The sequence below is a fragment of the Elephantulus edwardii genome, unplaced genomic scaffold, assembly GCF_000299155.1.
Source record: "Elephantulus edwardii isolate Elephantulus edwardi_28Jun2011 unplaced genomic scaffold, EleEdw1.0 scaffold00226, whole genome shotgun sequence".
NCBI classification, from domain to species: domain Eukaryota; kingdom Metazoa; phylum Chordata; class Mammalia; order Macroscelidea; family Macroscelididae; genus Elephantulus; species Elephantulus edwardii.
In genome coordinates this window covers 4,315,646-4,330,036 of record NW_006399976.1, presented here as the reverse complement: position 1 = coordinate 4,330,036, position 14,391 = coordinate 4,315,646, and the positions used below count along the sequence as shown (strand labels likewise).

General features: G+C 38.3%; 2 protein-coding genes across 2 annotated transcripts in view; one reads left to right on the top strand and one right to left on the bottom strand.

Annotated features, from left to right (window-relative positions):
* The window catches only part of LOC102845651 (olfactory receptor 7A17-like), a 215,957-nt gene that overhangs the window by 92,289 nt on the left and 109,277 nt on the right, over positions 1–14,391 (top strand). The gene's annotated exons all lie outside the window — the stretch shown is intronic.
* Positions 1,514–14,391, bottom strand: part of LOC102854765 (olfactory receptor 7C1-like) — a 37,402-nt gene continuing 24,524 nt past the window's right edge. The window contains exon 2 of the mRNA XM_006898306.1: positions 1,514–2,441. Within this exon, the coding sequence (XP_006898368.1) occupies positions 1,514–2,441 (928 nt within the window). The remainder of the gene's footprint in view (positions 2,442–14,391) is intronic.

Genomic DNA, 14,391 nt, shown 5'->3' with positions numbered 1-14,391 from the left:
GAAGTCTCTCTCAGAGAGGAGTGATAGGGAATGGCAAAGGACACACTGACAAAGGAGATTAATCAGAACTGGTGTTGACAAGCACTGTGGCAATTGGACAATTAAAACAGATATTCGGGGGTGGGGGAGGAAGAAGAATGAACTGTAGAGGAGGGTAGAGAAAACAGTGAAACAATGAATGAATGAAAACCCAAAATCTCTGCAAATGTTCATTAAAACTAATAAAATTTAATAATAATTAAAAAAATATCAAAACCAAAAAAAAGGAAAAATGTCTTCAGAACAACTAAAACCAACTTCAAATGATAAATACAATACAATCCTTTAGAACAGGGTTAATCTACTCGTTAGAGTTACCACACCATAACCTTCAATGGTCCAGTGTTCTGTCAAGTAAATTAAGTCCTTGCAAATGTCAATAGTTATGCATTTATTATGGTGTTGCTTACTAGCCCAGCTCTGAAGACTCTTTTCTTTAAGCTGAGGGGTAATTAATACTGAAGACTCTTTGATTTTCATTAATAAATTCTTCAAGTCTTCTTCGCTTTCAACAGGAGGTAACAAATATGTTCTTATCTCAGAATACAAGCTTCCAAGTCAGTAGTGGCAGTGACGTGCCTGTCTGTGTAAAATGAGTACAGATGTGGCAGGCACAGTGAAACATGAATCAGCACTTACAATAAAAGGTTTCTACTATGATGAAATGCAGCATGTTCTTGGAGTCAATAATCTCACTGGAGTCTTTGATTCCCTCATCTTCCTGATGATAGAAGAGGTATTAATGTTCCTGACTGCTCTGCTTTTCAGTGTTTTTCTGAGAAGCATTCCGAAAATCAAGAACATATTACCAGCCATTTCTCTCAATTTGGTAAATACATGTTTACAAACTTCTTACTCAAAATACTTAGCGTGATATCTCTTTGAAGCATTAACCCAGAAGTTGTTGTGTATTATCGAGTAGGAATCAACTCACAGCTGGTTTTCAGAGGCAGTAAATCCCACAGGAGGAGACTGACCATCTTCTCTCACAGAGCAGCTGGTGGGTTTGCACTGCGTGCCTTCAGGTTGACAACACAATTCCTTACCACTAGGTTATCAGAACTGATGAAAAAAAATAGACTTTCAAAAAGAATTTTCTAAATTAATATCTGATATTTTTTCATAAAATGTATAAAACAAAGAAGATTAAATTTGAAAAGAACAGAATTATGATTTGATGAAAGTGTAGTCAGGAAGATCTTCATTATTTTTGAGCTCTATCATTCAAAATTCTCTGATATTAAGATAATGGATACTATTGTAGTCGTTGTATACTACTTAGTCAAAACCGGCCCATAGGAGACCTCCTGGTGGGTTTTCACAGGCAGTTAATCATACAGGAGGATATTGCCCATCATTCTTTCACAGAGCAGCTTGTGTCCTCAAACTGCATGCCTTTGGGATTGCAGTTCAGCTTCTTTCCAATAGGCTATGAAAGCTCCTTAAAATGGTACTATTAAGCAGAAAACTTTTGTTAGCTGAAAAGTTTTTTTAGAGCCTGTTTTATGTCTCTGTTTCTGAGACTGTAGATAAAGGGGTTCAGCATGGGTGTGACCACAGTGAACACAACTGATGCTATTGCACTGGCCTTGGAGTTTTGGGAAGCAGTAGGACTGAGATAAACCCCAAGACCTGTACCATAGAACAAGGAAACCACTGAGAGGTGAGACCCACATGTGGAAAAGGCTTTATACTTGCCCCCAGCTGAGGACATTCTCAAAATAGATGAAACTATTTTGAAGTAAGAGAAAAGGATAGCAGTGAGTGGAATAACACCAAAAAGTCCTGATTCAAAAAACACCATCAAGTCATTGAGGAAAGTGTCAGAGCATGCAAGTTGGATTACCTGATTAATGTCACAGAAAAAGTGAGGAATTTCCATTTCTGTGCAAAAAGACAGCCTTAAAACCATTAAGCATTGTAACAGAGAGTCCAGAACACTCAGTATCCAGGACACCAGAAGTAGGAGGCCACACACCTTGGGGCTCATGATGACTGTGTAGTTTAGGGGATGGCAGATGGCCACAAACCGGTCATAGGCCATCACTGTCAACAGGGAAATGTCTAAGTATCCAAAAATCATGAAAAAATACATCTGAGAGAGGCAGCCTTCATAAGTAATAACTTTGTTCTGCATCTGGATGTTCAGAAGCATCTTTGGGACAGTGGTGGAAGTGAAACAGATGTCTGTTAAAGAGAGGTTGGAGAGAAAAAAGTACATGGGTGTGTGGAGGTGGGAGTCCGTGATGGTGGCCAGGATGATAAGCAGGTTCCCAGTGAAGGTGACCAGGTACATGGACAGGAACAGTCCAAAGAGGAGGGGCTGCAGGTCGGCCTCGTCTGAGAGCCCCAGAAGAATAAATTCCAAAACATGTGTTTGGTTTTCTGGCTCCATGTACTTGCTTAAACTACTGAAAGAGAGAAAGGGGCAAACCCAACTGAACCGTTAGTACCAAACAACCAAACAGGCCCTTGTTTATATTAAATGAGTTTTATTAATTATTTCTTGCTTATTGTCTTAATCTAGTGTTTTTAACTGGAAATTTAATGTACTGCAAAATGTTTTATCTTCTCCCTGCTCCTGAAACTAACTTTCTTACCTCTAATCCCAACTGTTTCCTAAGGCCAAGTATTTCTCTAGAAACCCTTGAGATTTTGTTATGCTCATTAAAATTTTTTTAACTGGTTTATACTGTTTCCATGGAGGCACTGGAAAGAGAAGTTTTAGAACTAATTTAGAAATTATTTCTCTTAATATAATACACATATATTGGTGATACTGGGACCAAAAGACAGTACATAAAATTATTAATCATCCTTATCAATATAAAGTATAATAACATAGAATAAATTATGAAGTAAAATAATTATCATTCTGTAAGTTGTGCAAATCATTGGGGAAGCTGGACTATTAATATAAGTAAAAATGGGATTAGTATTGGATAAAGACCCATGAGCAACTTGCATTGTGCAGATGACATGCTCCTGCTAGCAGAAAATAAAGACGACACGAAACCCTTCCTGTAGAAGATCAAAGACAATTTTCCATTCAACAAGGATTAAATCTGAACATCGAGAAACTCATCATTGTACGAACAGGCAACATCATCATGGATGGAAATTGATAGATGAATTCGTCAATTATTTAATTTTACTTGAATCCAAAATGAACACCTCCAGAGGTGACAGTCAGAAAAAATCAAAAGACATATTTCACTGGGGAAATATTTGCTGTCAATGGCATCTCCAATGTAGTAAGGAGCAATGATGTCAGTTTAAGCATTAAAATGTGCCTTGCCCAAACCATGGTATTTTTTTATTACTATGTATCTGAAAGTTGAACAGTGAATGAAAAAAAATTAAAAGAGTCGATGCCTTTGAACCATGTTGTTAGTGAACTGTACTGACTATACTATGGATTTCCAAAAGAACCAATCTGTCTTGGAGGAAATGCCACCAGGGGGTGCACCACAGAGTCAAGTATAGTGAATTGAGTGTCATAGACTTTAGGCACGTTTTCAAGAGGAACCAGTCCTTGGAAAACGTTATCTTGGTGGGAAAGGTAGAGGGTCAGAGAAAGAGAGGAAGACTTATAGAAGGATGGATTGGCACAGTGACTGTCGACAAAGGGCTTGATCATGGCTTTGATTGTAGCAATGATGGAGGATAGGGCAAGGTTCAGATCACTAAGTCAAAGTGTTGTTGAGTCCTGGTTGATTGGAGGGCATGTAACAATATAATCACCTTTGCTAAAAATGCTTTGAGAGAAAAGCATGAAGGCAGGTAGGAAGATGGTCAAGTAGAACTGTGAGAAAGAGCCTCTGGGCAGAGACACAGCCAATGCAAAGTCCCAATGACAGAGTATTTTTCACACCATCTACTAACATTGAGCAGAATAGTTTAAATAAAGTAGGAGAAAATAAGCTAGATCGATGTTGTAGTTAAGAGTTGAACAACACAAGAGATGGCATTAGCTTGACATTGTAAAAGACTCCGTAACATGAACTCTTGCAGTTAACTCACTCTTGCCAATACATGTTTACATTGTGCTATATTGAAGTACATTACAGTACCTTCTTGATTAATGTAAATAGTTAAGCACTCAACTAATATCTAAAAGATTGGTAGTTGGAATTGACTTAGTGACACTACTGAAGGCAGAAATAGAAATTTGTCTTCTAAAGGTCACGCTTTCGAAAGCTTTATAGGATGGTGTTACATGCACATATGGCTGCTCCATGAATTGAAATTGGATTGTGGATAATTAACACTAAAATATTCCATTATATTATAGTATTCTATACACTAATCAAATGTTATCTAAATTATACATAACACATTCTACCATTAAAAAAAATGGCATCCACTTCTGAAACAGCTAGTCTCCAGAAAGTATGAATGTGGAGAAACAATGAAAGTTATACGAGTGTTCAGGTCTTTTGTTCAAAGGGTTGCTATGAGTCATCTATGACTTAATGGCACTTAACAACAAGAACCATAAAAAAATCTCTTTCGTGGATACCCTTCTAACATATATTCAGTTTGGGATTGTGTAAAACAGGTTGACACAATTGTTCAAGCTATGTTCCTCTCACTGGTAACGTCCTGCATCGTCCATACTCAACCAGGATCTTTTTCTTTGTACTCCTGAACCTAGGACTAAACTGATTGAATAGCAAAGGTCACTCTACAAATGAGACAGTCAACTTTATCTTCTTGTGAGTAGTGAGTTTGGTAATTCAAATATTCTAATAGGGTCTCTCATGGCCTAGTGGGAAGAAGCTGTGCTACAATCCCACAAGCATATAGTTCAAGTCTACCAGCTGCTCTGTGCGAGAAGGATTGCCATTTTCCTCCCTTGGATTAACCTGCTGGAGGGTCAGCTATGAGTAGGTTCCAACTCTACAGTACACAATGACAGCAACAACAATGGAGTAGTTCATCCTGGAGATGGTGGAACCAGGCTACTCTTTTTAGGCAAGGATTTTGAAGCTCCATATGATATACTCTGGGCTTGATGCCAGGAGGGACCCATCCTTGGATAGGGATGTCATGCTTGAGACCGAGGAGGGACAGCGGAAGAGGGAAGGACCTTGATGACATGGGTTGGCTTAGTGACAATTGCAATGGGGTTGTGTGTGTCAGAGATGATGAGGTTGGTACCAATTAGAGCAGGTTCGGAGCAGCTGGGCATCAAGGGTCTATGGGTTGCAAGCAACTCAATGGCACTTAACAACAACACTGAGGTAATTTCTTAAAATCAATTAAGCCCCAGGATAGGGACATTTTTCTATTGATCTTCTGCCATATGCACAGGTTGGTGGTGGTGGTGGCTCAAGCCACTGAATCAGAACCAACTGATAGCTAATTCTCCAGCACGTTTTCAGAGGCTGTAAATCATACAGAAGAAAGCGGTTCATTTTTCACCTTCAGAACAGCTGGTAGTTTTTAACTTTTTGCCTTTAGATTGGCAGTGCAATTCCTTAACATAAGGCTGCAGAGTTTCATGTGGACGTAGAAAGGCAGAAATTAATCTGCTGAGAAGAAGATCGGAATTAAGTAGAAAACAAGGTAAGAAAGTAAATTATTAAGTGGTATATAAGATTCAGGGAGCTCTGGTCGCCTAGTGGCTACAAACTGCACTGCAGTCCCTGAGGTGCTCGGTCCGAATCCACCAGGTGCTCTGTTCGAGAAGGAGGAACAATCTCCTCTTGTACCAGTCAGATCTGATTTGCTGGTTCACACTCAAAAGAATAATATTGTTGTTGTTATGTGCCATCGAGTCGCTTGCGACTCGTAGTGACCTTATGTACAAGAGCCGTAAATGCCATTCTATCCTGTGGCAACCGAGCCATCTCAAATGCACTCATTCCCACCACTCCAGTCACTGAACCGATCCATTTCGTCAAAGGTCTTCCTCTCCTGTGCAGCCCCTCCACTCTGACAAAAAATAATAAAATTTTAAAATTTTTTATGCACATCCAAAAACTTCTCCAACAGGGTAAAAAGGGAAGCCACAGACTAGGAAAAAGTATTTGATAATGACATGTCAGATAAGAGACTTATATCTAGAATTTATAAAATAGTTGAGCACCACAATAAGATTAAGATCAATAACCCAATTGAAAAATGGGCACAGGATATGAACAGACACTTCACCAAAAAGACATTCAGATGGCCAACAAGCACATGAAGAAATGTTCAAAATCCCCAGCTCTAAGAGAGATTCAAATCTCACCCCAGTCAGAAAAGCAAAATTTAACATAACAGCAAGCAACAAATGCTGGCGAGGTTGTGGAGAGACAGGAACCCTTATTCACTGTTGGTGGGAGTGTAAAATGGTGCAACCACTGTGGAAAGCGGTGTGGCGGTTTCTCAAAAAGTTGCAAATAGAGATACCATTTGATCCAGCAATTCCACTACTGGAAAATACCCCAAAGAGACCATAACTGCCACCTAAGCAGATATATGCACACCCATGTTTATCACAGCTTTGTAAACAATAGCAAGGAGAAGGAAACAACCCAAGTGCCCATCAACCAAAGAATGGATAGAGAAGCTGTGATATATTCACATAATGGAATACTATGCTGCAATGAAAAACAAGGAACTCATGCAATATTATTCAAAATAGGTGACCCTAGTGGACATTATTGCTGAGTGAAATATCTCAGTCACAAAAGGACATAGACTGCATGGTGCCACTGTTGTAAAACAGGACTGACTTTGGGGTTGGGGGGAGACTGAGAAAGATGAAATAAATAATGTATACTGCATTGAAACAGAGATGGAGAAAACTGTTCAAAAGGAATATGTGATTAGGTATTTTTGTCATGATAGGAGTCCAGATTGAAGGTTGCATAATGGAGTGGCCTTGGGGGGAGGGATTGTAAAACAATGATAAAAGTTTTCTTTTACTTTTCAAAGTGAAGAGTACTCTGCGGGGCAGGGCTGGGCAGGGAGAAAAGTGCAACAATGAATTAATGGAAATCCAAAGTCTCTGTAAATCTTATTGAAATTAATAATAAAAAATTAAAGACATTATTAGAATGCTATATAAGATTTAGAAAAAGCCCTATAATGTACTGCATATTCCAGGCTTCTAAATAAAAGGGTAGTGGTTGTATGGGCAGTCTTTTCCTGTAAAAATCTTGGAAATGTGATAGAACATCACTGTGAGTTGGACTAGATTTACTGACAGTGGATTTTGGTTTTTGTGTTTGGTATTCATAAAATTCAGACAGGAAGTGATGGAGTCACAACTTCCTTAATGTCAGCAAAATTACAGTCTCTAGTTCTAGTCCCTTGAAGGCCCCCCCCAAAAAAGTGGAATTGTCAAACTAGGAAAATATACTCTTTGTCTTTATGGTCTAAAAAATTCTTATACTCATAGACATGGGTGGCCTCATGGTAACATGTGCTGCCAACCCAAAGGTACTTGGTTCGAAATCACCAATTTCTCTACAGAAGAATGGGGAATCTTCTCTCATGGCACTTACTGCCTCTGAAAACCTGCTGGAAGATAAATTATGAGTAGCTTATGACCCAACAACACATAAAAACAATAACGACCAGAATGATCCAAAGAGACAGGATGGTGACATTTCATCTCACTTACTTCCAGCACATTGTGAGGAGGGGTCAGTCCTTGGAAAAGGGCATCTTGCTGGGAAAGGAGGGGTCACAGAAAAAGAGGAAGACCTCCAGCAAGTTGGATGAACACAGTGACTGTAACAATGAAATTGAGCGTATCCAGGATTGTGAGGATGGCACAGGACAGGACAAGGTTCAGACGTGGTGTCCACAGTGTCGTCAGGAGTCATGGTCTACTTGATGGCACCTAACAACAGCAAAAATAACACTATTCTCCAATGAAAGAAGCCAGGGCTCCTTGAAGAAATATCTGATTTACAACTGAGTTAGGATATAGACAACATAGAGAGGATGAGTTAGAGTTTTTAGTAAGGTAAGAAAGTAATGAATACATTTTCTTAAAAAAATCACCGTATTAATAGAGCTATACCTAAGGGTCAGAGGAGACAACTGAAAGAGCTTCCTATTACAAACTGAAATATTCTGAACGAAAAAAAAAATAAAGTAGTATTGGATCATAACCACAGTGTAAAGTAAATATCCATGAGCCCAAGAGCATGTCAATAAGTGATTAAATACATAAATGTTAAGAGAGAAATCTTCTTTTTGAAAGAATGTCAATAACTCGTAGAAATAATCTGCTCTCCAGGAGATGGAATATAACATTTTATTCTAGAAATTGGTCTTCCTTTGGTGTTTTCCCAACATACAGCACAAGGTGAAAATTTGTATAAAAAGCAGCTTTAAAATGGAGAGAGCCAGATAAACACTAGTTCACCAAGGGCACAAAAATCAACATCAACAGGGACAAGTCATGTTGAGGTGATGTTTAAAAATGGCATGATCTTCCTTTCATAAACTCACAACTCTAATCATGACAAAAATAACAGGCAAATGTCAATTGAAAGAAATTTTACAAAAGTCTTAGCAAGTACTCCTGAATACTTGATTTGGTTACCAAAAATAAGGAAAATCAGAGAACCTATTAGAGTTAGATGAATTAAAGGAAAGGTGGAAAATAAATGTAATGTGGGACTCTAGAAAGAAGATGTTAATAATAGGGGACTGAGAGAAAGGCTAATGCAAACTATCCATCTTCACTTTGCAACTTTGGTGTAACCATGAAACTGTTCAATGAAATGGAGATTGTTGTTGTTGTTATGTGCCATCTAGTCGCCTGCGACTCATAGCGACCCTATGTACAACAGCCCTAAACTCCGCTCTGTCCTGTACCAATCACACTGTCTCCGACACTCCCATCCCAATTATTCCAGTCACTGAATCAATCCACCTCATAGAGGGCTTTCCTCTCCTGCGCTGTTCTTCCACCCTCACAAGCATAATGTCCTTCTCCAAGGACCTGTCTCTCCTCACAACATGTCCAAAGTATGTTAGACAGAGCCTCAGAATCCTTGCCTCCAAGGAGCCACCCGGTTTAACCATTTCCAGGACAAATCTGAAACACAATATAAATGAAAAACAGCATAAAACACAATGAATATAAACTTTGTAAGAAAACAAATGAAAATTAGTCACCATATGTCCTTCACAGCTTAAAAATAGTACTTATAAAGACTGGTCAAATGCAAATAACTTAGAGCAAACTGTGAGCTTCCCTAGACTCTATCCACAGCGGGCCTTCACAGGCTAGGTCACTGTTGTAAGTTTCATATACCTTATCATTCCAATCAGAATAATAATGCTAATTTCATACAGGAATTAAGAAACTGAGTAAAACAATGAATTTAAAATGTCAAACATGCTTCACTTTAGTCAGTACGTACCTGGGTGCATTTGATCCAGCTCCTCAGAGATTCATTTCCTAACCTCACTGTGCTATGCCCCCTCCTCTCTCTCTCTTTTTAAAATAAGAGCAGCCATTTGTTTCTCAAGTTGACCAGAACTATCTGTCCATAGAGAGAGCCTGGCTGTAGACATCCTCGGGCATATCTCTGCATTGACTCTCCAGTTATTTGATAATTCAGTATCACCTGTGGAGCTCAAATATAAGACTCTGTAATCAGCTGTTGTCTACCTGACCAGATGTCTTTTCCAATTTAATTCTGTGCTTTCATTGCTCATCAGATATTAACTACTATATGTAATGTCCTAAACCACTATCCTGCTTAATTAACTGCAACATTTCCTCTCTTGATGCCTCTTCCTGGAGAATCCCTACTATAAGCAATTAAGTGGATGAAGTTAAAATGATACTTTCAACAAGGGTGGGGAAAAGAGATGTGAAACGAACAAAAGCTGCTGAGAGAGGATGGTCCCATAAGGGAGAGCCAACTCCAGAAAAGACAGATTCGAGAAAGAACATCAGAGTATCCGGCATACACAGAATGATCTTCCATGATCTGGTACTTAAACTTGTCAGGTTTGGTTTTGTTAACTCTGCCTTTATTTGTTACCTTTGTTAATATATCTATAGTTACCACTATTATGAGAAGGCCTGCAGTTGTTCCCCATGTACCAGCACCTGTGATGATGATGTAGCTCATCCAGATATTAGCAGGGAAGAGTCTGAGTTCATCAAGGCTGTTTCTCCTTCAAACCCCTGTTGAAGTTAGAAGCTGTGCCCCCAGGAAGGACAGGGAGATGGAACCACTTGTGAAGCTTCTGGAAGACACAATTGTGTTTCCTCACCACATGATTTTAGTTAGGTAGTTTTGAAATAATGTAGGGAAATATTTACAATACTGTGACTTTAGGAAATTAATTCCCATGTGCACCAATAGTGAAGTATTGTTTTGTCTTATGTTTCCTAAGAGATTTCTTTCTCTAGAGCTAGGAAAGGGACTGAATGCAAACTTGGGCCAATTTTGGCCCTTGGGACACATGTTGCAACGTTTTGTCCTATTGGACTTCTTCTTCCCAGGAGAAGGTCATCATTCTTTAGATGTGTGTCTAGCATGCAGTATAACCCAAAATGTTTGCTCTATCAGCCTCTAGGGTGTGTTTCCTGCTCCAAAGATCTAAACAACACTAAAATATGCAATAAGGGGATACTCATCACAATAGCACTAAAGAAACAGAAGTCACAGGGAAATAGAATCTACTGTACATATTTTGCCGGACAGGCAAGACAAACAGATATTAATGGAAAACACAATTACAGAGAGGAAGTAGGAAAAGTGTGATTACTTTATTGGTGTTTTCAACAATATTGTCAAGTGCATTGTTTATGAAAATACAATTCTCTTTGTAAACTTTCACTCAATGGACAATAAAAAACACGTGAAAACAGGGGGAGCTCTGGTGGTCTAGTTTGAAAAAGATGTGCTGCAATTCTATTTTATTGATCCTTTTGAAAAACCAACTCCTGGTTTTACTAATGGTTTCAATTGTTTTTCTGTTTTCTCTCTTGTTTACTTCTGCAATTAGACTTATAATTTCCTTTCTTCTGGAGGCTGTTGGGTTATATTATTGTTCTTGTAGTGTTTGATGAAAGTGTTGAGTTAGATCATTTATTTTGCTTCTTCATTTTTTATGCATTTGCCTATTGCTATGAACTGGCCTCTGAGGACTGACATAGCTGAATACCTGAGGTTTTGAACATTGTGTTTTCATTATCATTTGTTTCAAGGAACTTTAGAAAAATTTCACTCTTTATTTCTACTATATCCCAGTTTTGTTCTAGTAGGAAGTTATTTCACTTCCTTGTTAACAACTTTGTAAGTTTTATTGTCTTGTAGTTAATTTCTAGTTTTATGGCATTTTGGTCTGAGAAGATACTGTGTATTATTTCTTCTTGCTCCATGTCCTGGAGATTTGCTTTCTTTTATTTTCTATTGTTTCTTCTATCATTTGCACCTTCTTCTGTAACTGTTCAGTAACTCTTCATCAATATTTTGGTTATTTTTTTCTAGTTCTCTACCTCTGGGTTTTTTCCTTTATCTGTGACTTCTGTTATTTCTTCCATCATTTTTACTTTTATTTCTAGCTGTTTTAAAGTCTACATATCAACACATATCAACTGCCTTCTAGACTATAGAGTATTCATGAGGTCTCTGATATTCTCTTCCGTTTGTTTTGAAGAAGGATTAATTTGTTTTTACACTGTGTTTGAAGCTTCCTATTGCTTTCTTGACATTAGGTGAAGTTTTTCTGCGTGAGTATTGGGTCCTTTCTACAGAGTTTCTGAAAGTTGTTAGTGGTTCTTGCTTTTATAGTTATTAGTTAGTTGCCAAGTTAAAATGTGGCAAGATACTTACTCCACTGTAAGTATTTTTAGGGAAAATTTGTCTTTCTTTACGTCCTTGAGGTTCCCTCTGTTCTGCACTACAGACCTGTGGGAATCTTGCCTTGAAGTAATACCCTGACATCAACTGTATGGCCATCCTTCATATATGAAGTGCTGAATGGTGTTAGACCTGATGCTCTACTCAAGACTTTTATCATGCACCTTTTTTCCTGGAGCTGAAAGTCTTCCTTTGTGTGTGGAGTGGCAGGATATTAGAGATCTCAGCAGCTACCACAAGTAGCTTGCATGCAGAGGTTCTTAAGTTATCCCTCTCTTCCTCTCTCTTGCAGAGAGCTACAAAAATCTCTTTTCTCTTCCTAAAGTCCTCTGTACTTAAATGTATTCTCCTGCTTGGTTCCTGGAGCACTTGTTTGCAGAGGATCTCAGGGAGACAAGAGATTCTTTCCTGTGTGCAAATATGCACACACTAAAATATCTTGTCCTGCTTCGCTCTTGGGATGGTCCACAGATGCACAGTCAAGGAGTCCAAAATGGAGATATCCACATCCACAGGGACACCTGAGTCCTGTGTCCCCAGAAGCAATGGATAACTCTCTCTAAGCACAGAGCCTCCATCACTCTTGGCCTTTTCTCCTGAGACTTGGTGTGCCCCTTTGTCTCTGGTGTGGTGGGATATCAGATCCCGGCCTGAGCAAGGGCCCCAGAGGGTAATACTTACAAGGTCCTGTATCTGAGCTGCAATTTAAAAAGCGTTCTATTCAAATCCACCAACTGATCTGTGGGAGAAGTATTGGCAATCTCATCCCATTTGATTAATTGCCTCTCAAAACCCACTGGAGGGTCAGCTATGAGTTGGTGTAACTTGAAAGTATACAACAACAACAACAAAGAAAATATATATGAATAATTGAAAAAATATATCTTCTAAATTTCCACTTAAATAAAAAGAAGGAAAAGAATGTCAAAAGAGAGAAGAACACATGGATGTGCATAATTTACTGTGATTTTATAAAAATATTACTGACCGACGTTCAGAGAAAAGCACAAGTGGGATAGCTACCCAACTGATCTCTAGAGCATTATCTTCATCGAGAACACATCAATGTCTTGAAGAAAGCAAGCTGTTCCACACAATACACAAGCACAAAGCAAGATATCACCCCAAAGGGTGACAAAGTATCAATGGATTTCCTGAAGGCAGAAAGTCTGATGGAACTGTCGGACACAGAATTTAAAAGAACAATGATTGAATATTTTCAATGGATGAAAGACAAACTTGAAGAACTACAGGATACTACAAACAAAAAACAGGAGGAACTAAAAAAAAAAAAAACCAGCCCAGAACAATGTAGAGAAAACAAACAAGGCATTAGTGGCACTGGAAAAACAAGAAACCACTATCCAAAATATGAGGTCCAATATTTCAGATGCTGTCAACATGATGGAGGGGCACATGTACAGAGTTGAAGAGATGGAACGAAGAACCAATGAAATAGAAGACAAAATTGTCACCACGGATTTGCTAGAGCAAAAGTCAGACTCAAAAAGGAAGGAAAAAAGAAGAAAACCTAAGAATAATGTGGGACACCATCAAGAGAAATAACGTGCGCATCTTTGGAATCCCAGAAAAGAAGAAGCAAGTAAAGGCACTGAAAAAGTTGTGGAAGAATTACTAGAGGAAAACTTTCCAGGCATAATAAAGAATGAGAGAATATATATACAAGAAGCTCAGCGAACACCATATAGACTAGACCCAAAAAGAAAAACATCAAGGCATATCATAGTTAAATTTGCCAGAACCAAAGATAAGAAAAGAATCCTATAAGCAGCAAGGGAGAAACAAAGAGTAACCTATAAGGGAGAGCTGATAAGATTAAGTGCCGATTTCTCAAAAGAAACCATGCAAGCAAGAAGAGAGTGGAAGGACATATATCAAACACTCAAGGAACACAACTGTCAACCAAGAATACTGTACCCAGCAAAATTATCCATCAAATATGAAGGCGAGATCAAGATATTCCCAGAAAAGCAAAACTTAAGAGAGTTTGTAAAAACGAGACCAGCATTGTAGGAAAGACTCAGAGATGTCCTTCTTACAGAGATACCAGAAAGCATCATGGGCCAAAGTAACTAGCAACAACACCAAAAAGAACTCAACACAATGATAGCAATAAAACCGTGCCTCTCAATAATCACACTGAATGTAAATAGTTTAAATGCACCACTGAAGAGAAAAAGAGTAGCAGACTGTATAAAAAGCCAAAATCCATAAATATGTTGTCTACAAGAGACACATCTGAAAAATGAAGATAAAGACAGACTAAAAATAAAAGGCTCAGGGAAATATACCAAGCAAACAGCAACCAGAAAAAAGCAGGAGTAGCGATATTAATATCCGATAAAGTAAATACTAATGTAAAAACCATCACAAAGGACAAGGAAGGTCATTACATAATGCTGAGAGGGTCAATAGAACAAGAGGACATAACAATAATAAATATCTATGCACCAAATGAAAGACCTGCAAACTACATAAAAAAAACATTAACAAA